This window comes from Mus musculus, chromosome 6 (genome assembly GCF_000001635.26).
Source record: "Mus musculus strain C57BL/6J chromosome 6, GRCm38.p6 C57BL/6J".
Lineage (NCBI taxonomy): Eukaryota > Metazoa > Chordata > Mammalia > Rodentia > Muridae > Mus > Mus musculus.
In genome coordinates, this window is record NC_000072.6 from 142658305 (window position 1) to 142685859 (window position 27555).

General features: G+C 43.7%; 1 protein-coding gene across 10 annotated transcripts in view; it reads right to left on the bottom strand.

The window, feature by feature from the left end:
- Abcc9 (ATP-binding cassette, sub-family C (CFTR/MRP), member 9) overlaps positions 1-27555 on the bottom strand; it is a 114905-nt gene that overhangs the window by 70443 nt on the left and 16907 nt on the right. For 9 of the 10 annotated variants that reach the window (NM_001310143.1, NM_001044720.1, NM_011511.2 and 6 more), the window contains 9 exons: positions 26696-26878; positions 24555-24713; positions 23685-23840; positions 20915-21049; positions 17097-17259; positions 14291-14331; positions 13237-13379; positions 6228-6336; positions 194-298 (listed from right to left, as the gene is read on the bottom strand). In NM_001310143.1, the coding sequence (NP_001297072.1) occupies positions 194-298; positions 6228-6336; positions 13237-13379; positions 14291-14331; positions 17097-17259; positions 20915-21049; positions 23685-23840; positions 24555-24713; positions 26696-26878 (1194 nt within the window). The remainder of the gene's footprint in view (positions 1-193; positions 299-6227; positions 6337-13236; positions 13380-14290; positions 14332-17096; positions 17260-20914; positions 21050-23684; positions 23841-24554; positions 24714-26695; positions 26879-27555) is intronic. The other variant, NM_021042.2, reaches the window with a different exon arrangement.

A 27555-nucleotide genomic window follows, 5' to 3' on the forward strand; every position in this document is an offset into this window, starting at 1 on the left:
AGGAAAAAACAAAAAACAAAAACAGAAACAAAAACAAAAGGAAGATAAACTCACCTGAGTACACTTTAAAGATTGTCAAGGCTGTGATCACAGCAAAGAGACTCAAGATCCACATTTGGACACGTTTGCAGACCTCAGCCTACAGAGTAACATACACACTCCCCGTCAAATAAGAGCCTAAGAGATGGCTAACCTTTATGGCAATGTCTTCCGTCTCAGCGGGCCGGAGGCGCCGTGCTTGCTCGTAGCTGTCCAGGTGGTACCGTCCAGGCTGCTTCCTGTTTATTGGTTTTGATTGCTGGGTTCCAAATAGAAGAGGGCAGAAGTTGAGCCATTATAAAAACATTGACATTTTACCAAACGTTCGCCTGTATTGCTATTTCACTTCAAGTCCAAGAAAAACAAACAAAGAGAATGTCAAATTTTAGTCTGTTCTAGGCTTCTCCACCAGAGCAAGTAGTGAAAGATATCGAGCTGAAAATTTAAAGCTAACTAATGGACGTCTTGGGAAAATGAAAAGATGAAGACGTAAATGGTCATGGGGAGGGTGCTGATTGCTGGTACTTGCGGGCTTCAGCTCAGCCCAGAAAACCTGAGCCCCTGGCTCAGTGAAAGACCCTGCCTCAAAGAATAGGCAGAGAGTGAGAGAGGACACACATGCCCTCACCAAGCATCTCTGTATACACAGGCTTGTTACCAACCTCACCACTCACACATGCACACACATACACACACACACACACACACACACAGAGAGAGAGAGAGAGAGAGAGAGAGAGAGAGAGAGAGAGAGAGAGAGAGAGAGAGGCACACGCCTTCATACATATGCACCTACATACACACACACAAATACTAGAGAGACAGCTCAGTGGTTAAGAACGCTGGCTGCTCTTCCAGAGACCCTGGGTTCGTCGCACCCACATGGAGGTTACAACTGACTGTAACCCCAGCCCTCTTCTGGCCTATGTGGGTACTGCACATATATGCTACACACATGCATGCAAGCAAAACACCTAGACACTCAAAAAAGATTTTTTTAAAAAAAATTTATAATAAAAAATTCAAAAATTGTCTATATATTTAGCGATAAATTACTTCCTTTTAAATAATTATCTGTCTCATTTAAATACTCTGTAGAGGCGAGTAAGGTTAAATTGTAACCATTTAAAACTGTTAATTTAACAAGAAAAGCAAGTGATTCTAGAAGTATGAAACTGTTAAAAATATTTTTTTCTACAATTTCAAGTTTAACATGTTTTTAAAACATCACTTTTGTAAGAACTAGCAATGTCTGAAAATAATCCAGATGAGGTACTGCCTTTACAACTCCCATTAACTGATGTCCCCCCAAAACTATCAACCATCAAACAGAGCATTGCCAAGGCCTCATGCAAGAAACACAGCCCAAAATCTCAGTAAGAAAGCTGACAGCAAAGACCCAGCCGAGGCTAGTCCAGCTGGGAAACACTGTGCACACATACATATCTGGCATGAAAGGATGAGGAGTTGTGTGTGTGCTGATGAGATGCTAAGTCAGTTGTCTGCCCTCCCCACAGCCCTCACAGAGAATCCTGGAAACAGTGCATGAAATATTCTCGAATTACCACAACTCTTTAGGGTGGATCTATCTTGCACACGGAGTAGATCTGTACCTATATTCTAGCATCCTTGTCTTCTAGGGTCCTGACTACTGTACTAGTGTCACCCCAGAGGCTCCGAAGAGTGACTTCATGCTCTTCATGAAACCAGGGCAACGTTAGGAAGACGCATGTGTTGACAGAGACTTGAGTCACAGCTCCAGCAATGTAATTTGAAGACACTTTGGCTCTAGAACCAATTCTCTGTGGTGGTTCTACAGCCAAAACCACTCAACTTTAAGCTCTCACAGGATAGATAGCATCCCAAGTGCTCTCAAGGAGGAGTTTCCACTAGTATTGTTTCAAGCACACAGCATTTTAAAAAGCTTGTCATTTGTGGTTTGGGCTGTCCACACTGATGAATGACCCTGGAAGACACCAGAAGTCCAGACTGGATTCAATAACTGAAGATATTGGACATGGCTGAAGGAGATTCCTTTTTTCTTCCAAAAATCTTTTTGCAGCATAATTTTACTCTCCGCCCTCATCGCATACAGAAAATAACTCTTCAGATACCTCCAACTGCATGAACCTGACCTCTGCTTTCTTCGAGGTCGTCTTGCTCTGCTCACTCTGCCTCCCTGGAAGATGGTCTACTGTGTTCTTTGAGAGATGGAAGATCATCAAAAGCATGAGGGGCTGGTTATAATCAGAGATTTGACTTTCTTTTTCTTTAAAAATATAAGCACACTTGAATGCAATTTTAAAGGTTTGATTTTTATTTGTGCATACGTGTACGCGTGTGTGAGTGTGTGCATACATGTGTTCAGCTGTGTGTGTATGCCCACAGAGGTAGAAGGAGAGAGAGAGAGAGAGAGAGAGAGAGAGAGAGAGAGAGAGAGAGAGAGAGAGAGAGAGAGAGAGAGAGAGAAAGATGCCCTGGAGCTGAAATTCCAAGTGATTGTAAACTTGGGTACTAGGAATCAAACTCAAACTCTATGCAAGAACAGCAACTATTTTTATTGACTAAGATGCCTCTCCAACCCCAACAGCTTTCCTGTGTGTCCCACACAAGTATCCAACCCATGGCCTCAGCACGATAAGCTCTCTGCTCTGACCTAAAGTAGCCAGCCAGCCAGCCAGCCGTGTGTGTTTGCATTTTTGTACATCCCCACACCAAGCATCCTTTGTAGGCCCTGCTATGACAGTGTAGGCAGCACACAGGAGTTATTTCTCAGACAATAATCACACCTGTTCAGCGAAACAACCAAAAAGAAGATAAGCACAAACACATCACATCTAGAAGTAGCCAAGCACCTGGCTTAACTGCTGTTAGCAGGTTTAACCACAATATGAAGGAAACTCTATCTTAGATGGATTTCTGCAAAGTCCCTCTGGGTTTCACTCAGCTCCACTGAGGAGGCTGCCTGTGTACTTTTTGATGAGTCTTGCAACCGGTAAATGTATGTACGTCATTTTCAAGCAGTTACAGAAGTGACTAATACTTACTATATGATGCATTTTGGAATAAGGTCTACTGACTTTACTCTTTTTTTGTTTGTTTGTTTTTTGATTTTTTTCGAGACAGGGTTTCTCTGTGTAGCCCTGGCTGTCCTGGAACTCACTTTGTAGACCAGGCTGGTCTCAAACTCAGAAATCCACCTGCCTCTGCCTCCCGAGTGCTGGGATTAAAGGAGTGCGCCACCACACCGGCTCCTGACGTTACTCTTAAGAGCTAAGTACATTGCTTTTTAAAGGGTTGCAGACACACCTTCCCTGAAAGTGGTTTGTATCCATTAGCTTACTTAGTGTTTGTGTTTGTGTTTGTGTTTGTGCACGTGGAGACAGGTTATCAACATCAGGTACTATCTCTCACTGTTTTCCACTTACGATTTGAGACAGGGTCTCTCATAGCACCCGGAGTTGACCAGCTCAGCTAGACTATCTGCCAGCAAAACCCAGGGATTCTCTTATTTCTGCATCCCCAGACCTGGGATTGCAAGCACACACTATCACACCCAGATTTACATGTAGACGCTTGGGGTATAAATGAAGGTCCTTAAGCTTATGCGGCAATCGCTTCACCAAAAGAGCTACCTCCATAACCAAAGACAGGTTTCAGCCAGTCCCGTTGACGTAAAGTGATAGCCTATGTTTCCTAAATATTCAGCTCCAGTGCTGATGTTTCTTCTTGGGGCACAATAAGTGTTGTAAAAACAGCGACTGCAAAATACACATCTCTTGATGTTGCCCTAACATTAACCGCTTCCTTAAGCAGCTCGGTTTCAGTGAATGACTCCACTGTCTACCAGCAGCCAGCTAATCAAAAGGCAGCCATCCACAGTCAGCCAATCAAAAGGCAGTCATCCACAGTCAGCCAATCAAAAGGCAGCCATCCACAGTCAGCCAATCAAAAGGCAGCCATCCACAGTCAGCCAATCAAAAGGCAGCCATCCACAGTCAGCCAATCAAAGGGCAGCCATCCACAGTCAGCCAATCAAAAGGCAGCCATCCACAGTCAGCCAATCAAAAGGCAGCCATCCACAGTCAGCCAATCAAAGGGCAGCCATCCACAGTCAGCCAATCAAAAGGCAGCCATCCACAGTCAGCCAATCAAAGGGCAGCAATCCACAGTCAGCCAATCAAAGGGCAGCCATCCACAGTCAGCCAATCAAAAGGCAGCCATCCACAGTCAGCCAATCAAAGGGCAGCCATCCACAGTCAGCCAATCAAAGGGCAGCCATCCACAGTCAGCCAATCAAAAGGCAGCCATCCACAGTCAGCCAATCAAAAGGCAGTCATCCTCGAGTCTTCTTTCTTCCTTGTTGCCAAGCAATCTTTCAACACGTTTTTATTAACTGAACATAAAAAAGACGCAGAGGGATCTGGAGATGTGCTTAGAATGAATAAGTTGCTGGTTCATCCTTGAATCCTTAAGCAACGCATACACACAGAGAGACAAGGACAGAGACAGGGAGACAAAAACAGAGACAGAGAGACAGACAGAGACAGACAGACAGAGACAGACAGAGAGTATACACTGAATTCCATTGGTTCGTCACCATATTCACCACAACAAAATGTTAACCCAATGCATCATCTTGTGCGTGTTGCTACGGTAGCCTCTACTCACCTCCCAGTTCCCCTCTTCAGCCTGCTGACCTCACTCGGTAACCAAAGTTAACCTTTGAATAATAAGTAAAATTACACTGTGCTTGGAGTCCCAGCATTTGGGATGTGGAGGGAGGAAAAACAGGGATCCAAGGTCATTCTCAGCTACCTAGTTCCAGGCCAGTCTGGGATACATGACACCCTGTCGCCCAAACCCCAAATAAACAAAGCCAACATTTCCAATAACCCTTCCACTACATTTCAATAAATCTAAACCCTTCTCATGTTCTACAGTCCCCTGGGTCATTATAACTGTGTGTCATTTTTCTTTTTGTCACCAGGTTCTAAACATACTGCCCTTCTGTTCTTTATCTAAACCAAATCAATCCACCACTCAAGATCTTCACGAAGTAGTCTTCTGAAAAATGCCTTTCTGTTCCCCGGTGTACCTCCAAATGACACGCGTCGGTGAGGTTTCAGCCCCAATGCTGGCTCCTCAGAAGTGCCATCAGGCAGATGTTCACCCTAATTTACAGGCTGCCTTTTATTTGATGCCTTCCTTCATTTTTTTATTCACACAGGAAATGGTCTTTTTTTGTTTGTTTGTTTGTTTTGTTTTGTTGGTTTTGGTTTTTGTTTTGTTTTGTTTTTTTGGTTTTTCTGAGACAGGGTTTCTCTGTATAGCCCTGGCTGTCCTGGAACTCACTTTGTAGACCAGGCTGGCCTCGAACTCAAAAATCTGCCTGCCTCTGCCTCCCAAGTGCTGGGATTAAAGGCATGCACCACCACCGCCCAGCAGGAAATGGTCTTGTAATTTCAAACTAATTCATCATTTGACTCCTGCTGCAAGAAAACAAATCATGCTGGGAGAGACTTTGTGTGCCGGTTCAGAGCCACAGCCTAGCTCTTGGCATCAAATACAAGGTAGGCCGTGTGTCTGGAAGCCTGGTGGAGCCGTGACAAGTGGTTGCTTTCTATTGCATGGGACACATGTCCAGACAACACTGACTGCCTCCAGACTCTTTGCAGCTATTGAATAGATGTTTGTGGTAAGGACAAGTGAGCCTGCTGGCCTAAAAGCGACAAGACTCAGGTTTTCACTGTCTCACAACCTTCCTAATCTTATGACTTTGTTCAAGCCCCTGATGCAGGCAAAGTCGGCGTGCTGAGATGAAAATAAAAACAGGTAATACACTGCATATGTTAAGCCTATTCATGTCTCAAACTAAAATGTGTGCTGGAGCTAAAATACATCCTAAGAAGTGGGTAAGAGCAAACAACCACTCAATTCCCTTTTAAATCAATCAGAGGGTCATTCTCTCCCAGTTTATAGAGGCAGTGCTTCTAAATCTGTTTTTATATCTGTATACCATTTAGATGTGTGGGGATTTATTTTTGTAGGCACAAGTAGCCATTTTTTTCACATAGATTTAGACAAACAAAACTTATAGTTTCTTCTAACTGAATCAATATGAAAACATATAATTAGTTTGGACTGTCCTCTGTATGGTAAAAAAAAAGAATCCAAAAGCCACTTACCACTCCGGTGTGCTTCTTACAGGACTCGAAAGGCAGCGTGCCCTCCCCGGCCCTCCAGCTGTCCTCACCAATCTCATCGCTCAAGAGAAACTCATTCAGCTTTTGAACACTGTGGAAAACAACCAACAAACGCCGTATCAGGGAACCCTATGAGGTAACTGTCTAAGAAGAACGCTGACTATATCACTGTGCGTCTTCATTACCAGCATCTGCTGCCTATACCTGGAAAGCCACGGCGGTAGAACTGCCTTAGGAAATGATGTTCTATCCATCTTGAAGGACAAGTGTTTGTTTGTTTGTTTGATGAGCGCAGGCTGTAGCTGCCATGTGCTCTCCTGTTTTAAAATGTGGGATCTGAAGAAACAGCCTTGTCACCTACGAGACTATCCCTGAACACTCTCATTCCGAACCTCTGAACACAAACCCAAGTGCCAAGACCGGACTCAGGAGTCTGAACCTCTGGGTCTAAAAGTGCCTGGAACACATTGCTATACGCACGCTTGTTCAATGACTCAAAGGATGAGCAGTGATTCATACAGTCTATCTGATGCATCCAACTCTCCATTTCTCCTTTCTCGTATGTGCACAAATCTCACTGAAGTTTTTACAGAGTTCGTGAACCCTAATGTGGCTGCACGTCAAGAAGAAGCCATGAGTCCTCAGCTGTGCTGGGAGTGGAAAGAACTTTCTCTTCTCTACGTAACACTCTGTCCCCCTAGCTTTGTCAGTCTGACACACCCTAGAGTTACCTGAGATTGGTGTGTCAGTTGACAGTCTCCTAGATCAGGTTGACCGTAGGGATTGTCTTGATTGTGAGTTGATGTAGAGGGGGCCAGCCCACTGTGGGTGACCCACCATTCCCCTTGGCAACTATCCCCAAGCAGAATAAAAAAGCTAGCTAAGCATACCCCCCTAGTTGAGCCAGCAAGCAGCATTGCCCTACGGTGGATGCTTCAAGCTCCTGCCTTGACTCTCCGCAATGATGGACCGTGATTTAGAATTGTGAGCTGAAAGAAACCTTTCCTCCCTCTAAGTTGTCTTGAATCAGGAAACTTTATCATGGCAACAGAAATGAAACTAATATACATCCAATTTTGGTGCTTCCATTTATTATGTATAGAGATGGTGCCCAATGCTAAACCTCCAAGCCTCCCTGTTCTCTTCTTCTAGGCCGTCCATTAGACTGTGAACACCTTTAAAAGTGAGGTTCTCTGAGTTCTGGGTCTCTCTCAATGTGATTGTTGTGATTCCTCAGTGATATTGGTGAGAGAACAGTAGGTAATAAAGAGTAAAGGCACCCCCTGCTTATATGAGGTCCTCGCGGAACCATTGAGACAAATAACTATGGGAAATGCACAAAGCCTGGCCAGAGGTAGAGTAACATCAGCCTTGCTACCAGGGTTCTTCTTTACACTGCAAAGCTATTGATGTGAGGTGCCTGCTGTGAGGTATAAAATGGCGACTCTTTGCCTTCCGGCATCTTCCCCATCATCTTCCAGCCGCATCCCCTAATAATCCTGGTGTTAGAATCATCTCTCCATCCACATAAAACCACTGTTGGTCCCCAAGTACACTTTAGGGCACTTACCCCTCCCTTCTACAGCCTGCTCCCTCTGATAAACTTCCTTTTCCCTCTTTATCCCACTAGTCAAGAGCCACTTAGCCCTTTAGAGCTATGGAGCACAGCCATGCCCTTAGGCCACCAGGAACCGGACAGCCTCCCTTTTCTTTACAGGAACTGATGGCCGTCTCAGGCCACACCATTCTGTGTATAGGGATCCCTTTTGCTTCATTGCCTCCTGAAGTCCAGAGTGAACCCTCTGCTCATGTCCGTCGATCTTTCTTCTTTGAAATTGCTAAGGCAGCTGGTCTACTTGAAGTATTTATCAGAGAATGTACACCCACGGACAATGCTTGGGCATTAAGTGGTAAAGATGGTGTCAAATGAGTAAAACTGGAGTTTGTGCAAAGACCTGCAGTATTTAGGCTGTTCTGGGCCATTTCTATGCACTGTCTAGCTTTTTTCAGTCTTCAGAAGCAGACAATGTTATTCATTTGATAAACTGAGCCCCAGATACAAGCAGACAACAGCACACATGACATTGAACGCGTACTCTATGCCTAGAGTTTGAATGTAGGCATGTCTGATACAAGTCAGTTTGCTAGCCTGCCTTCACCACTGTTAGGGGCAGTCTTTTGCTAATGCCTCATCTGTTCAGATAATTGAAAAATGTGCTTACAGTTGTATTTATACAAATTCACCTGCTCACTTCTCAAATACTACTTTGGTTTTTTAATATTTATTCTGATTTTTACTACGCATCTGTTAAAGTTGCGTGTATGTGAATGCAGGGAGAATAGAAGAGAGTATCAGATTCCCTGTAGCTGGACTAACTAGAAATGGCGAGCCTTCTGACATGGGTTCTGGGAACTTAACTTGAGTCCTCTAGAAGATCACTGTGTGGCCTTAACCACTGACTCATCCCTTCAACCCCTCAAATAGGACTTGAAACCCTTGGACAGGTGTTACATTAATGCAGAATAACCAATTGTGTGACTGATAGTTGCATAGTTTTTGATAGTGGTTATGAAGCCTTGTCATTTGTAATACAGAGACCTGGCCAAGGTATAAGCATGCCTGATAATAGCTATCAATAACTATTTCTTTTACAGATGGTGATATGGGAGACTTGCCAAGCAGAAACAGCTCCGAGAGGCACATGAGAGGAAAGACAAAATTGTTCTTGGTGTTGTTGTTGCTACTTGGAAATGAGAGATTTCTTTAATAACAATTTTCTCCTCTGGCAAATAACATCTTTGGACATAGTTACTGCATTACACACCAAATACCAAATGCCTACAAGGAATACTACATATTCTACTCCAGAAGGGAAAACACATAAATTATTTCTATGGAAGTAAAGTAACTTTAGCATTATGGGAAAAAACACTCTTATTCGACTAGTTTTTGTTTTTAGGGCAGGATCTCGGGTAACCCAAGATGGCCTAACTTCAGTATGTAGCAGAGGGGAACCCTGAACTCCTGGTCTTCCTGCCTCTACCTCCCAAGTGCTGGGACTCCGAGGATATATCACCCTCCCTGTTCTTTTTTATAAGAATTTTATTTTTTTATTTTAATTTTATGTGTATGGGTGTTTTGCCTGTATGTACTTCCGTGTACCACCTGTATGCCTGGTACCTGCAGAGGCCAGAAGAAGGTGTTTGGATTCCCTGGAACTGCAGTCAGGTTTTAAGTGACAAGTGACTTCTCTTTAGTCTGTTTTGTGGCACTTTGCCCTAAAACTCACAGTGTGGGTGGGTTGAGGCTGTGCCAAGACATCCTGTGCCAAATAAAATTTGCCTCTTTGTCCCAGTTTGTTATAAACATAACAACAGGTGCGTGGCATGTGTCTGTGTGCACATGTTCCACTCTGTGACTGTGACAAGGGCACCTGGCTACTGATCTGAACTGTTTGAAAAGAAAGCCTAGGGCTTGACCTGGAGCAGGGAACTCCTCATGGCACTGAGTTTCCTCAGGCGAAGAGCTTCCAAGCTTCCTCATGCACACAGAACAGAGCTATGAGTTTGCTTCAGCCCATTCTAACACACCACACTTCTGAATGCGCTTACGAGCCCAGTAAAGAGTGTATAACTTCTAAGAGCCCTGAAGAGATATTTCAAAATCAGCTGACTGAAGTCTTAGTCTCCAATTATAAACAGGCAGCTCAGCTCACTGCTGGCCAACTGGCATTTGAGACTAGTCACGGGTTCCCAGGCACTGAAGCAAATGCAGAGGCCAGTCCACACTGGGAAAACGCTTGTTTGGGTTCCCAGAACTAGTACCCAGTGGGAAAAATATCTGGCCACTTCTGTTGACCCACCACCTCTGTAGGACCTGCAAATCAACCCAGAACGTTATTTTAGAGAAGAGAGCTTTTAGAAGCACATTCTGTTTGGCCTCAAGCTGGCCTGGGGCCCTAAAGTATGCTGGGCTTTATCAGCCTGGCAAATGCCTTTTCCCCAAGAGGGATAGAGTGGGAGGGCTATGATAAACTCACAGAGGGTAATATCCACCTTCCACCTCACTAGGATTTATTACCAGGATTGTATACTGTGGGTTTGAAGAAGAGCCCTTTTATCTTTCTCAAATCAACTCTCAAAGTCCTTTTAATGTTTGGCAAGCTCCTTCTTCCAGAGCCATGGTATGTTGTAAGTTATAGGCTGCTTTCTACTTCAACTTCTAGCGCAAAGTCAAGTTTCAATTAATTAAGACTGCAACCCTGGAAGGGGTGCCCATTAAATAGAGAAAATGAAAATAAGGACCAAAATAGAAGACTCTGGCCATTTATCAATTTTATCGTCTGAAGCAGCTTCCCTGCCAGAGTGTGGCCTAATTTGGAAGCATGACTTCGGGACTTCAGTCAGTGATCTATGCAAGCCATCGCTAAGACAGAACAATGAGAGCGAAAAGGAAGGTAGCTGAGGCCAGAGGGTCTGAACTCTAAAGTCCAAGAGCTTATGAACAATTACTGAAAGCCTGGTTCAGAGAAGAGGACTGACGCTCTGTTAGGATACCATCCCCCCCCCACTTGGCCCTTTCCAGGATAGAGTCACCTGCGTAGTGAGGTATCAAGCATTTAGTCACTGAAAAGTTCATAGAAACTGCTGCCTACAATCAAGGTATTGAGCATAAAACTCTAGGTTTCTCAGTAACGCATGAGCCTTGTGGAAATTATTATTTTGAAGTGTTCTACATTGCTGTCGATGGCAGAGTGCACCCTTAAGTGTTCAAGTTTTCTTCGATGTCACGGCATATAGATATTTCTTTCAAAACTCATATACAAATGTGGCAAAGGCTGTCTGCAGCACATGCTGGGATTCTATAAGCTATATCAAGATGGCTAAGTGAGAATGAAATACAACTTCGAGATTGCCTTGTTTATAAGATGGTCTAGGACAGCAGATGGTGGCACAGATAGCACAGTGTGGCTTGTCAACATATTTGTGTCTATGGTACAAAGGGAAGAAATGGGAAATGGTTACCATCACATAACACATGCTCTGGTAGCCACGCGTCACGGCAAATGATAACCGAGGCAGTCTACCCTGGCTGTAAGCATATTTAAAAGAGAAAATGAACAGTTTTCAAGTCTTTCTTTTTTCAGTGACTATGAGCTAGAATTTTTTTTTCCGGCAGATTAAACTACAATCCAAGCACCCTATTCTGTTGGTTTGGGAATCTCCCATTACTGCTGGTACACCTGTAGACTGGTTCAGCTGCAGTGGGAAACATCATGGTAACATTGATAATATATTAAATATACGTGCAAGCTTTGACCTGTGTCACATCAAAAGAAAGCACCATTACCATCTTCATGATGAACCTTTAAAGTACCACCATAGTTATCACCATCACTTATAGAAATCTGGCCTAACCCAACCACCAGAGAAAACTGCAAAGGCAAACAGAGCTTTTCACTGCCTTGACATTAAACATGTTAGGGGGAAATAAGATGTGCTAAGTGCCCAATAAAAAGCCGATTATTCAATAAATGTGATTGTTTCTAAAGAGTGGACTGTGGAATAGCTAGTAAGAAGAATCTTTCTCCTGCAGTAGGTGAAAACAAATGTAGAAACCCACAGCCTGGACATTGCGCAGAGAACAAGAGATCTTGGAACACAGCCCCAAATGGAATGTTTCCATCAAATCCCTCCCCTCAGAGTTCAGGGAACCCCAGAGGAGAAAGAGGAGGAAGAAGGGTGTAAGAGCCAGAGCAGATGGAGGACACCACACAAACAAGGCCTCTACATCAACATGAGCAAAGCTAATATGAACCCACAGAGACTGAGGCAGCACACACAGGGCCAGACAGGTCTGCACCAGACCCTCTGTGTACGTATTAAGTTTCCAGTTTAGTGTTTTATGGGATCCCTGACTGTGCAAATGACTGAGTCTCTTCTTATGCCTTTTCTTGGGTTCTTCCCCTTCTGTTGGTTTGTCTTGTCTGAGTTCCATGTAATAATTTTTGTTTTATCTTATTATATTTTATTTTGTTATTATTTTAAAAAAATCAAATGGACAAAATGAACAAATAGAAACGGAGCCACTGAGGTAAAGCTGAACAACTGAACTCTCCTTTATACCTACTGGGGAAGGGAAAATCAGCTTTCTCCAATAACGTGACTTTGGGTATATCAACCACTCCAGAATAGACCTCTCGTGTTCAGGGGTAGTTGGCCAACATATAAGGGACTCCACAGTTGTGTGTGTGTGTGTGTGTCTGTCTTTTTTTTTCCATTTTTTATTAGGTATTTAGCTCATTTACATTTCCAATGCTATACCAAAAGCCCCCCATACCCACCCACCCCCACTCCCCTACCCACCCACTCCCCCTTTTTGGCCCTGGCGTTCCCCTGTACTGGGGCATATAAAGTTTGCGTGTCCAATGGGCCTCTCTTTCCAGTGATGGCCGACTAGGCCATCTTTTGATACATATGCAGCTAGAGTCAAGAGCTCCGGGGTACTGGTTAGTTCATAATGTTGTTCCACCTATAGGGTTGCGTCTGTCTGTCTTTTATTTGTTCATAGTTTGGTGCTTTGAGGGAGTGGTGATTTGGTTTTATTTTTCCTGGTTTTGGGGAGGGGGTTGTTGTAATGGATTTTTGGATCTGGAAGTTCCTAGGGAAGGGGAAGACTATGATGAAAATATATTCAAATTGAAAATAGTTTTAAACAATAAAAATATAATGATTTAAAAAAGAAAAAAGTAAAGAACCCAAATCTACAAGAATTTTGTAGGAAATGAAACACTGTGTGTTGACATCATCAGCTTCTAACAGTGGGAATCTTTGCACATCATTTTCATGGCTCCCTTCGTACTTTTGTGAATTTATCAGGCACTAATCATACCATCAATAATCAAAGGAACCAGGACTGTTTAGTGCACACCTGATGAAGGCTTTGACTGTGAATCACACCTGACGATAGCTCTGACTGACTAATTCATACCTGATGATGGCTTTGACTGCGAATCTGACCACCGTGGACAGCAGGAAGAGCGGTGTGACGAGGATGTGGAAGAGAGACAGAGAGGCAAAGGCCTCTGCAGGCTTCAGGTTGTTTCCACTGGCGTACGCATGTGTCACAAATGTCTGCAAACACATACAAAGGGGTTTATTTAGTGGTATGCATGCTGACACTCAACTTAATGAACCTAGCGAATCCTACTGTGCTGGCAGGTCCACTGAAACCATGAGAAGGAATTACTTCAGCCCAAACTCATAGCCAGTATGAAGTACTAAAACAATACTGGCTATTGGTGAAGGCATAACGGTTTGCACGTGATCCTCGCAGTAGACTAGAGAGATAGACAAATCGGCTTATTTATGGAATAGGAAAGTGACCTCTATCAAATTACTATATAGAGAAGAATAAACTGGACAGAGAACTCAGGGTCCCCTACATCCAGCCAGATACGTTCCAAGCAACCCAAACTCCCTATTCTAAGCAAAGAGAATGTCTAGCATGCAAAGGTCTCTGCTGTGCATCTGTATTAACACTTCCACATGGAGTCCAGTGAAGACCTATTCACACTGGTAAAAACCCTGAGGCTGAGTTTCGCATGTTAGTGAGAAAGGGAATCATTTTACCCATCCTGGTTTCTAATATGAGCTATTTTGCTATAAGAACGTATGAGAACCAGGTATGATCAAGTTGGAGACGTTACAACCACTGCTAGTTTTAATCCCAGAAGGACATTTGCCTACATTTGGGAATAATTTTTATTGTCCTGGCTAGGAGAGGTACTGATATCTAGTAGGGTAGAAGCCAGGGACACCACTGTTTATACTAATGCGAAGGGTTTCCTCTTACAGCAAAGAATTATCCAAACCAAAGTGACCGTGGTGTCATGGCTGAGCGATCCGGACTAGAACCACTGGGAACTGCGGAGAAGGAAGAGGCATGGGAAGTAACAGTCACGGCCGCCCACACACTCTCTGCCGGAAGTCATTCATGCGCACTGAGCTACTTCTGTTTCTAAGTGGAAGAAAACGTGTCTTACCGCAAGAACAGCTGCGATGGGAATTGCTGCGTTCATGAAGACTGTGGGAAGAAATCAGACGTGTTACACCACTGACTTCGAAACCATTCTCCTCCTGACAGCGAAACCTTTCTTCCTCCCTCCAACCCCCACCCCATCACTGAACACAAAACCATTCCCTCCCCATCAATGACCTCGGAAACAATTCTCCCCGCTTAACTTAGTCATCCACTATTACTTTTACTCTCCGTGTAGACAAGAACAGCAGAGCGCAATCAGAGTGCTCTGCCTGGACTCGCCAATCGTCCCCAGGGGCTTTCTCCTCATCTGCAGTTGTATGTGCTCCCACATACACATTTTAAACAGAAAGTAATTTTCTTTATTTTGGGATTATGAATTTTTCTTATTAAATGTTCCAAGCAACAGAATTCAGATAAAATAATCCTCTAATGGTGCAAATCATTACAATATGTAAAATGTGCATTTTTGAGAGCATTTACAGGTTATATTTCCTTTGGTTTCCTGAACTAATTTTAAGTTATGAAAATTTGGTTATTATGAAGACATAAATGAGAATGTGACATTACTTCATGTTCAGAATCCAACAGTGGTTGTTAATTTTCACTTTTCTACCTTTCAATTAATAATTGCCTTCCTATCTTCCCCCATCCTTTAAACCACAGTGCAAAGGCAACTCAGAATTTTAGAGGGTTTAGCATAGTGTGTTTTTTCTTTTGTTTATTTTTCTTGTTGTTTTGTTTTGAAGATTGAGTGATACATTTTTAATTTGTGAGTGTGTGTGTGTGCATGTGTGTGTGTGCCTGAGTGTATGTGCCTTACATGTATGCAGTTCCCTGAGAATGCCAGGAGAGGGCATCAGATCCTCTGAAACTGCATTTACAGATTGGTGTGAGCCACCTGGGAACTGAACCCAGGTCCTCTTGCAAGAGCAACAAATCTTTTTAGCTGCAGAGCCATCTTTCACTTTGTAGCTGAGGCTGGACTGAAATTTACTACGTAGCACAGGCTGGCTTGAATCTAAAGGCAATCCCTCTACCTTAGGGTCCCAAGGGCTGGGCTATAATTATATGCCACCAAGGATAATAGTGTTTGGGTCACAGTAAAACCAGATGGATGTTTGTAAGGATCCTCTTTGGAAGCCACAGGATTTTATGAAGTCTGGCACCACTGCTATGTAGACATGAGACCCTGTGAGTGTGGAGACTTTTTCATGACACCTAAAATAGAGCATGCGCTGCCCTCGATACTGACTGCAATTCCACTTCAGAATAGTGGTGCGTACCCTCACAAACATCTTAAGTCGTTTACAACTCAAAAGAAAATAATAAACAAACCTCCCATGTCTTCAAAGACCTGTAGGAACAAAATGCCTCAGAAATAAAATCAAATATGAATAGGTGGCATTTGATGAAGTCCATGTGAATTAAACTAACAGAGGCCCTGTTGTACCTGTCCTTGAGACCTTAGAGAAATAACAAGCTCAAGGGAGACCGTGGAAAAAAGGTAAACAGAGGTCAGGTCACAGACAGTTAGGACTGGCCATAAAATTAGTCCCTGAACAGACCCCCCCTTACCCCAGCCTCCCACCTCAGTACCATTCCACTAAATGATCACAGCCCTCTGCTCCCCTTTTCCGTGAACATTCACAGGATTCCTAACTATACTGTATATAAACCCAGTGTTTTCTGGACTCAGGGTCGTTTTGCCAGGCGGGCGATCCAAGTTCAAACTTGAAACAATAAAAGACTCTTTTGCGAGTTGCAGTGGACTTCACAGCTCTTGGGTTCATCTGGGTTTCCCATGGACTCAGGGCACAACAGCCCAAAGCTTTAGAACACACTGAGTCTGTACTTAGAGACAGATACACAGCATACAAAAGTTCTTAAGAACCTACTAGAAAAGCAGGTTGTGTGCCAATAGAGTTTGACTTCTTTCACTTGAAAGGTTTTTTTCTTCCCTAATTGAGTCTTCAGGTAAGTCTGCCAGAAGTGACCTCAAAAACAGATAACCGCTGGGCATGGTGGCACACGCTTTTAATCCCAGGATTTGGGAGGCAGAGGCAGGCAGATTTCTGAGTTCAAGGCCAGCCTGGTCTACAGAGTGAGTTCCAGGTCAGCCAAGGCTACACAGAGAAACCCTGTCTTTAAAATAAATAAATACATAAAAAAAAAAGATAACCAAACCAAGAGCGCCTACTTTTAAAAGATTTCGAGATTGAAATAGGCATTAGCATGATAGTCACGTCAATTTAAAGAAATAGCTGCCTTTTCACTAGGAAGCAGCTGACTTTCCTGCTGTAACTGATGAACATCTCACCTGGAGCTCAGACCACCAGGTGAGACAGCTCAGCAGGTAAAAGCACTCGCTGCACAAGGCTGGCGACCTGAGTTCATCCCTGGCACCCACATAAGGTGAGCGGTGAGAACTCACTCCACAAAGTTGTCCCCTGACCTCCACACACATGACAGACACTAGTGTGCATGTCCACCACATACATGTCACTAGTCTGCACGTCTACACACAATCATCAAATTACGTAAAATAAAGTTTTAAAAGTAGCAAAGATCTCAGTCTATAAAGTATCACAGCCAGAAACACCATGCAAAGGGTCAGCTTCAGGTCTCCCGGACCGTAGCCCTGTACTTGCACTGGTCTTTATCTTTGGTGCGAAGAGCATTGTGTGGTCAGTGGACACTGGGTAAAACTGTATAGACTCAGCTTCCATTGAGGACTAGAGAGTGGCATTGCTTATAAGCCAAACTTAACCCTGTGCACAGTGGTCACTCAGCGTGACAGCAAGACTCACTGGAAAGTGACGTGTAGAGCGCGAAGGTTTTGAGGCTGGAGAGCTCCTTCATTCGTGTCTCCTCCACGCTCTTGCAGAAAATGTGCTCCCAGGCGTACAGCTTAAGGAGTTTGATGCCCTTCAGTATCTCATTCGTCTTCTTCAACCTCTCGGTGGAATAATCCTAGAAGGCAGACGAGGACATTGCAATGCAAGATGCAGCCAATGGCACACAAGAAGACGCAGGGCCCAGAGATGCTCATGCCTTCAGGAGGCCTTGACTCTGGCTGGCACAGCCAGGAATCACATGAGAAAAATCCCAGGGGTAGCTCAGGCTCGCTGTGATGCAATCTCAACTTCACTCATTCTGACATTTTAGGTCAGCATCCAGAGTAATGGGTTTCATCACGGCCTCATCATACATATGTGCCATTATACTGTGTCTCTGTCTGGTCCCCTCCTTCCTCTCCTCCTCACATCCTCTCTTCCCTCCTGTGGGATCCTGTTCCTCTCCCAGTCGATCCCACCTCATGCTTTCTTGCTACATGTGTTCCAGTACCCTCTCTATCCTTTCTCCTTTAAGATACCTTCCTCTCCCAATATAATTTCCTTTTAGTATTGGGACACATACATAAATGCATATATAGACATATGCATGCATACACAAATATGCACATACATACAAGTGCACACACACCACCATACACACAGATACATTACACACATATATGTGCACACACAGAAATGGACACACATGCATGAATATATATTATACATACACCTGCACAGGCATATACCTACACACATATACACATTCACATATATACATATGCCACTCACACACGCACGTGGACACACGTGAATACACACAAATGCACACAAAATACAAAATGCTTCTTCAGTTTGTGCCATCCACACCCAGGTGCTAGACACACAGTCTTTGAACTTTAGTGTGTGTGTTGCCAACACAATAATATTCCTTGGCTTTAAAATGGAGACGTGAAGAAGGAGATCTTTCTAGAAACACGCACGCTTCTCTTTCTTTAGTTTATATAAAAGTGAGTTTCTTGGCTTCACATGATATCCTCAAGTAACAGTGCAGGTAAGAGAAGAATGAGTGCTAACACTTGATGAGCTTGAGATAGCCCCTGTTGACTGCACTCTGCCTTCAACACCAACCCAGAAAGACAAGTGTGATGGGCTTGAGATAGCCCCTGTTGACTGCACTCTACCTTCAACACCAACACAGAAGGACAAGTGTGATGAGCTTGAGATAGCCCCTGTTGACTGCACTCTGCCTTCAACACCAACACAGAAAGACAAGTGTGATGGGCTTGAGATAGCCCCTATTGACTGCACTCTGCCTTCAACACCAACACAGAAGGACAAGTGTGATGAGCTTGAGATAGCCCCTGTTGACTGCACTCTGCCTTCAACACCAACACAGAAGGATAAGTGTGATGGGCTTGAGATAGCCCCTGTTGGCTGCACTCAACACCACCACAGAAGGATGAGTGTGATGGGCTTGAGATTGCCCCTGTTGACTGCACTCTGCCTTCAACACCAACACAGAAGGACAAGTGTGATGGGCTTGAGATAGCCCCTGTTGGCTGCACTCAACACCACCACAGAAGGATGAGTGTGGCCTGAAGGCATGCACTTTGCTTCCTCTTTGAAGCTGTGAGGGGCTAGTGTGGGATGAGTTCACATTTTTCCTCAGAGACTTGTAGTTGAGCCTGAACCTACTTTCAGCATATTTCTGTTACTTCTTTATATGCTCTTGTCTAAAGCTAAAAATCAGAGTGACTTCAGAGGAATTTGTAGTGGATTTAATGTTCTCAATTTGATCATTAGTTTAGCTGCCTCCACCAACTCAATAGTATACTAGAACATCCAACGAGATACAGGAGTCTCTACAACCATCAAAATAGACAGAGTGAAGGGCAGACAGAAGAAAGCAAGGTGGCCATTTGGCTGTATTTTATTTGTCATTTTTGTTTCTATGTGACCTTAAATGCCTATCAAATGATTGCTCGTGAGCAGTGAAATTTAAGACAGATGTTTGAGGGGTGCCCTATCTCCATTTGTGCTGCTGTTCCATGTCTTTCTGTGTTTGAATGCTACAGTAAAAGGGGAGGTGGCTCAGAGAACCGTGAAGACAAACACAGACACAAGGAGTCACCTTGCCTGAGCAGCAGACAAACAAGAGGAGGTGGGGGCAGGGGGGGGGGGGAGATACAGTCTGCCACTTGTATAGCATACAAGCCTCCTTGTCATAGTAGAAATGCCAACTGAAGGAGCGACGCTTTCAGTAGGAGCACCCCACCTGTCTGATTTACATACAGCCTCCCTCACATCCCCACCTGTGATGTCTGATTTACACACAGCCTCACTCACATTCGATCAAGCTTTGTTCTAAACACTCACTGGCAATAACATTACTGTTTGCAAATGGTTGTTTGCAAAAAGCCAATGCTTGCTCAACTAAAATGATTTAATGGTAGTAAAATTAATGCAGAAAGTGTCAGTAAGGACTGTCTATTCATGACCATGAATACACTCCATGGGATTCACTGTCACCAATAGGTTTCAAGCAACCACACATACCATTGTCGGGAATTGAACTTCAGGTGCATCACGCCTGATCAGTGACTCCTGCTCAATTCATTTCTTCCGGGTGACACCCAAGGCTTGAGTCATTTTTGACAAGTTTCTTTTTCTTTTAAAAGATCCAACCAGCTGTGATGGTGTACACCTCTGATCTCATCATTGGAGAGACAGAAGCAGGTAGCTCTCAGTGAGTTCAAGGTCAGCCTGATCTACATTAGTGAATTCCAGGACAGCCAGAGCTACACAGTGAGACCTTGTCTCAAAACAAAAGTCCCAAGGGCTTAGCACCTGTGATTCTCACAGTGAGAAACAAAAACAGTCAAGTCTCAAGTTTTCATTCTACCTTTTCAAGCTGCTCTTCTGCAGCCACTACGGAAACCAGTGTAGGAGTTCTTCAAAAAAACTCAAGCTATAGCTATCACAGGATCCAACTATACCATCCCTGAATACACACCCAAATGACTCCACCTGACCACATCACAGAGACACTTGCACATTATACCAATACAACATCAATCACAGTAGGTGAGTTTTCCACCAGCAGCGGTATGGATGAAAAAGTGTGTGGAGATACACCATAGATGTCATTCCACCAAGAGGAAGAACAAAATTACATTCCTGGCAGGACCATGGGTACAACTGGAGATTTTCATATTAAGTCAATTAGATCAGACCCAAAGTGACAAATGTTATGATTTCTGTCATCTGTGAGTCCTAGATTTTACAGAGATGCGTAAAATTCATCCATGTGTATGCATGGCATGAAATTAGATGTGAGGCTGTACAGACGGACGAAGGGGTTGATGGGAGAGGAAGAAGGATGCACGGGTGATACTGACACACGTCTTTAAATCTTTAAAGTCACAATACCTGAGTGAACTTTACTATGTAGGGTGATCAGCCACCAGACTAAAAGTACACTTGCAGTAATAAAGTACACATTCACTGAGCAAGAATATAAATGAGGCCAGGAACGATAGCACTTTCATCCCAGCATTCAGGAGGCAGAGGCAGGCAGAGCTCTGTCAATTTGGGCCAGCCTGATCTACAAAGCCAGTTTCAGGCCAGCCAGGCTTAAAGGTTGCAGGTTTGGAGGCAGGGGAATAAATGAAATGCTATGATTTCGAATTGATCCGGATTGAGATGGATTGGCCTCTTGTATTATAAAAGTGTACAAATCAAGCCAAGCGGCTCGGTTCCCTAACAGGGTTCCCAAGGATGCGACTTACCAGAGTGCTCTTCTGAGCCTCCGCCAGCTTCGTGGCAATGAAGTACTGAATCGGTGCAAGGAGCACAATGACTGCAGCGCCAACCAGTGCACTCGACCCAAGCAAATTGTAGAGCAGGATCACCCCCATTATGATCTAGGAGGGAGGAGGGGAACAGGAGAGTGAGCAGGGCTGCAGGAGCCGGCGAAGGGGACAAATGCTGTCGCTGAGAATGGACATTCTTTTTTTTTTTTTTTTCACTCAGTAATCCAATTTTTATTCATTGACTATTCAGTTTTATAGTCCCTCTTTTTCTAATGTTTTATTTTTATTAGATATTTTCTTTATTTACATTTCAAATGTTATCCCCTTTCCTGATTTCCCCTCTGAAAACTCCCTATCCTATCCCCCCTTCCCCCTGCTCACTAGCCTACCCACTCCAGCTTCCCTGTCCTGGCATTCCCCTACACTGGGGCATAGAACCTTCACAGAACCAAGGGCCTCTCCTCCCACTGATGTCCAACAAGGCCATCCTCTGCTACATATGTGGCTGGAACCATGGGTCCCTCCATGTGTACTCTGTGGTTGGTGGTTTAGTCCCTGGGAGCTCTGGGGGTACTGGTTGATTCACATTGTTGTTTCTCCTATGAGACTGCAACCCACTTCAGCTCCTTCAGTCCTTTCCCTAGCTCCTCCATTGGGAACCTTGTGCTTAGTCCAATGGTTGGCTGCAAGCATCCAACTATATAGTTGTCAAGAACTGGCTGGCAGAGCCTCTCAGGAGACAGCCATATCAGGCTCCTGTCAACAAGCACTTGTTGGCATTCACAATAGTGTCTGGGTTTGGTAACTGCATATGGGATGGATCCCCAGGTGGGGCAGTCTCTGGATGGACATTCTTAAATATCATGGGAAGTTTATCTGGGGTTAATTCAACTGTGACAGTTGGGTTTTGCTAAGACTTCTTTGGGACAGGCAAGGAATGTATTTTTAGCATGTTTGTTAATGTGTACAACTGGTGTCGGACCAACCTACTGCGAGAATCTGCAGAACAGCCTTCTGGTGTTTCTGGCCCTAAAATGCAGCTCTAAACTTGAAAAAGAAATAACATCCAGAGGCGGAAAAGGCCATCACCAACTATGAACTTGATGTTTTAGCTTCTCTTGGACTTGCTCCAACTTTCCAAGTAGTGGAAACGAACATATTGGCAGCATTCCACATAAGCGTAGTAGGGCCACTGGGGGCCAAGGGCTCCCTACTGGTGACCCTCAAAGCCACTTAGGACAACAAAGCTAGTAGCCAAACCTGTGGAGAAATCTGGGTGTGTGACAAAAACCTGTAATCTCAGCACCTGGGAGGCTTAGGCAGGAGGATTGCTGTGAGTTCAAGACCAGCTAAGACTGCACAGGTGAACTTTAAACCCAATCAAGCAAACTTAAATAAAACAAACAAATAAAACCAACCAGGTATAAAATCTCTTGGGCTACTTTATCACACAGAGTTTTCTCTTTTTATCAAGTTTTTATTTTTTGTTTCTGACATTGGCTTTGAACTCGCTACATAGCCCAAACTGGCTGAACTAGCCAAGGCTGGTTCAGGCTTGCTATCTATTATGTTCAAACATTTGTATTTTATGGATTTGAATTTCCACTAAAAACAAACTATAAGTAATATTTATAAGAACTTGCACTTTTATTATTTATACACTTTGAGTAAGTATAGTGTACAGTGTAAGTTTCAGCATAAAGATGAAAAATTTTGAAATAATGAAAAATACCCATGGCAAACCATATTTTTACAGAAAAATAACTGTAAGTGCTTCTTTGGCCACTGTTTACCCGGTGGGATGAAAGCCACATCTTTTAAAAATTTTTATATTTTTGGTTGTGAGCCTAGCCTTTATCAGCTGAGCCATCTCTGCAGCCTCCAGGAAAGCCAGGGCTATACAGAGAAACCCTGTCTCGAAAAACAAAAAACAAACAAACAAACAAAAATTTAAAATGCTAGTTTCTCTAATATATAACCAAATAGCACTGCAGCTCAACATGGTCCAACCATCTTCTAAAGCTGACGTCTTGCCATCTGCTGTCAGGTGAGGCCATGGGCTGGTTGGAAGTGACCACTATAGATCAGAAATGCTGTCAGCATGAAAGGGTTCAAGCCTGGGTGTGGATCTGGACAGTGATGCTAACAACTGGTGGGCTCCCAAGTGCCGTGAAACACAAGGCCCTGTTTCCACACGCCTCAGATCTAGTGACTTATTTAAACCTGACAACTTCCACAACTGTGTCAAGAAAATATGGGTACTATTCACAGTGCGGTTAAAGAATTATCACATAGAGGGGCTCAGCTACTGTGCATGCAAGGGGCACCACAGGCATTGGAACATAAGCAATATAATCCCACACTCTACCTTTTAACCTTCTAACATCCCTTAGTCTCATATTCCTTGTCTAAAAGGGCCTAAGGGCACTGGAGTATTCCAATAGTATAACCTTCTAACATCCCTTAGTCTCATATTCCTTGTCTACAAGGGCCTAAGGGCACTGGAGTATTCCAACAGTATAACCTTCTAACATCCCTTAGTCTCATATTCCTTGTCTACAAGGGCCTGAGGGCACTGGAGTATTCCAACAGTATAACCTTCTAACATCCCTTAGTCTCATATTCCTTGTCTACAAGGGCCTGAGGGCACTGGAGTATTCCAACAGTATAACCTTCCCGGAGCAAAGCAGCCTCCGCTCTGATTGGTTTTCCCCTGCTACTGAGCATCTTATGTCTATTGATCTACCTGAACAGGCATGGCCCACAGATTGGGACACAGGAACAAGAACCACATGAGCTGATTGGTTTCTATGGCAACCAAGTTGTTGATCTGTCCCAGGGTCATCTCACCCATGGATAGGTTAGAAGTCGAGAGCCGAAGGATTTTATTGTATATCATAGCCTATAAGGAAAAAGGGAAAAGATGAAGGCCAGGCTGCAAACTCGCAATACTAATCAATTAATAATGTCTAACTAATAATTGAGATGATAATTATTAATTTTTTGAAAATATACACATTTCTCTACCTTCTCAAAAGTAATCATAATCTTAAATATGAGCTTGTGTTTTCTAGAATTATAACGTACAGCCAACTTTAAGCATATAAATAGCCATGGGGGTGGTAGATGCAAGATTTTTAAAGTTTCTTTCTTACTGTGTTATTTTGAAAGTACCCTATACATTAATCCATGTTTCTCTCATTAATTAAAAGTTACAGATCTGAAAGCCAAAAAGGGGAAATGAGAAGGAAGGGGGGGTCGAGAGAGGGTAACAGAAAGGTGATTGAATATATGCGACCCAAAAACAGAAGGAGGGAGGACAATATACAGGGGAGGAAGAAGGAGAGAGGGGAGGAAAGGGGGAGGAAAGGGGGAGGGGGAGAGGAGGGGGAAGGGAGGGGAAAAGAAAAACAATGTATAACAGAATGTATATATGAAAATGTCACAAAGTCTGCTATTTTAAGTGGTAATTTTTAAAGTAGATCCTAGAAACGCATGGCTATCACATTAAAGTGAACACAGCAACCAGTCTGGGCATTCCCTGGCTGGCTAGTGTGCTTATCAATACACAGTGCATGTCATGTGTAAGACACAAAGGTTCCCATGTTCTGCATACCAGCAGAGCCCCACGGAGGTTGATGCCGGTCTCTATGGTCACATAGTAGGAAGCCTGCAGAAAGGTCCTCTGTAGGATAAGGGCCAGGAAAAGCAGGACAGCCAGCACATGGGCGTTTTCCAGAAATTCCTTTGATGAGAGTGTCTCTGGAAACATTTCCTAAAAGGGAGAAAGGAGGCAAATCTGAGCCAGTCTTCCCATCTGCTAGATGTTCAGTTGCATTTATTAAAGTATACATGATTCTCAACTTAAAACTCAATGCTCTCATGATGTAAGCATCCATCTGCCTTGGGATGGGGGGCTCGCATTGGCCTGGAGCTCACCAGTCGGGCTCTCCTGGCTGGTGGGTGAGCCCCAGGGGCCTTCCTGTCTCCACTTCCACTGTGCTGGGATGGCAATTATAAATCACCCTGGGTTATCGACTGGGATAACTTTCCCCAGGTTCTATGTATCTTGATTCGCATGAATGAAACAAATTTTAAACCGTTTTATTTATCTCACCCCTGGGTCACTTCCAGGAAGAAAATATGACTTGTGAAAAATTATCTTAGTAGGAAACTGACTGAGTCCGCAGGGATATAAAGCATTGGTTCAGCTTCGTGCACAACAGTAGCAGGCACTAACAGTGAAGGAAATGTGTGGCAATATTAAAGACATTCTTCATTTTTATTACTGGAAATTTAGTGCTGTGAAGGAGTATATAGAACAAACAGGTTTTGTAGTTCTGACTCTGTCATAGTGGTCTCCTCCCCCCTCTTCCTCTTCCTCTTCCCCCTCCTCCTCACCCCTCTTCATCCTCCTCCTCTTCCTCTTCCTCTTCCCCTCCTCCTCCTCCCCCTCTTTTCACCTCCCTCCTTTCCCATCCTCCTCCTTTTTAAATAGTCAAGTGAATAAAAATGTAATCGTCAATGAAGTGTAAGACCCTAAGCTATTTCTGTGGCTTCAGAATGGCCGTTCTAACTGCAGGGAAGATCACTGAGATGGATAATTTGGGACTAGTCAATGCTTGTTTGAATAGCCAACAACAACAACAACAACAACAACAACAACAACAACAGATGTGTGAATGCATGCCAATAAGATGTGTTTTTATAAAGTCTAGTAAAAATATGCTTCTGCTTCCTTCCTTATCTGTCTTGAGTGTGCATTTGAACCTCAAGTCCTATCCCATCTTCATTCTCCTGGCCCTGCAGTTCAGGTGTAGACTGCCAATAATTAATTTTTTCACAAAGCTCCTCAACACAAATGGTGCTTATTAAATATTTATAAGCTTCAAATCCTAGAAATAGTTTTTGGACAAATACATTCATTGTTTGTGTGTGTGTGTGTGTGTGTGTGTGTGTGTGTGTGTGTGTGTGTGTGTGTGTGTGTGATTTCTCCTAAAAGAAAAAAATTTTCGACTTAAAAAACATTAAATTCCTCGATAAATAAGCATACATGAATTGTACATTAATAAAAAGTGACAATTACAATGTAATCTTCCAATAATGTGTTTCTTTTCAAAAGTACCGTGAACCAGGCAGGCAAGATGGCTCATTAGGTGAAGGTGCTTGCCACCAAGTCTGATGGCCTGAGATCAATCCCAGAGTCCACACAGTTAGAAGAGAGAACCTGCTCTACCCCCATAAGCTGTCACTGACCTCCACATGTTAGCTATGGCACCCACATGCCCACACACTGCCATGATTTCAATAACAATGTTGCCCATAGGCTCATATATTTGAGTAGTTGACCTGAGTTGGTGGAACTGGTCAGGAAGGATGGGGAGGTGTGGCCTTGTTGGAGGAGGAGTGGCCTTGTTGGAGGAGGTGTGGCCTTGTTAGAGGAGGTGTGGCCTTGTTGGAGGAGGTGTGTCACAGAGAGAAGGCTTTCAGGTTTCAATAGCCCATGCCATTCCAAGTTAGCTTTCTCTCAATCTCATGCTTGTGGATCAAGATATAAGTTCTCAGCTACAGCTCTAGCACTATGCCTGCCTGCCTGCTGCCATGCTCCCTACCATGATGGTCATGAACTCACCCTTTGAAACTGTATGTCTACAATACATTCACTCTTCTTTTAAGTTTCCTTGGTCGTGGTGCCCTCCCAGAAATACAAATGTAACTAACACAAACATAAATAAAATTTTAAAAGCATGCACTTACTCTTGTTGTGTTAGTCTTTTCATTTACTCGCTGGACTATCCCAGATATACAAAGAGGACCAGCAAACCCCAGCAAGTCAGCCAAGTACCGGAATGTGCTGCTCAGCAGGATTGGTCTCCCAAAAGCTCTGTACATGGCCAGCCATATGGAGGGAGTCCGATTTGGATGATCGGCAGCCTTTTTCTGAAACAAACAATAGACTGAAGTAAAACCTTAGGACCGCAGCTGACCTCGGTAGCTGAGATGTACTCTCTGAAGTCCCAATGATAATTGTGGAGACTTCAATACAACATGAGAAAGTCTGCATCCTTGCATTTTATGCAAATGGTAACTACTGGACCGGCCACAATGAAACCGATACAAAGTACATGTCAGTTCTACACCTCTGTTCTTGGTCGTCAAGGGATGACACGGGATTCTTAAGGACAAATTCACACTGTTATGAGGTTCCAATCATGTTTCCTTTCAAAAGTACTGTGAATAGGGCAGACAAGATGGCTCAACGGGTAAAGGTGCTTGTCACCAAGCCTGGTGAGCTGAGACCAACCCCAGGGTCCATGTGGTGACGAGAAAGAGCCCACTTCTACAAGTTGTCCTCTGATCTTCATGTATTAGCCATGGCATGAACATGTCCACACACAAATACACTATAGTGATTTGAATAAAAATGGTCTCACAGACTCATGTGTTTGGATGTTTTGTATTTGTAAGTGGTTCCCAATCACACTCCTGTAAGCTAAAATGGATTATCGCACATCATTTATCTTCCACATTTTCTCAGCTTCATAAAGAGGAGTCAGTTCATTTTTAAATTGTTGGAGGCTGTGTTTGAAGAAGGAAAAATTGATACATGCTTAAGG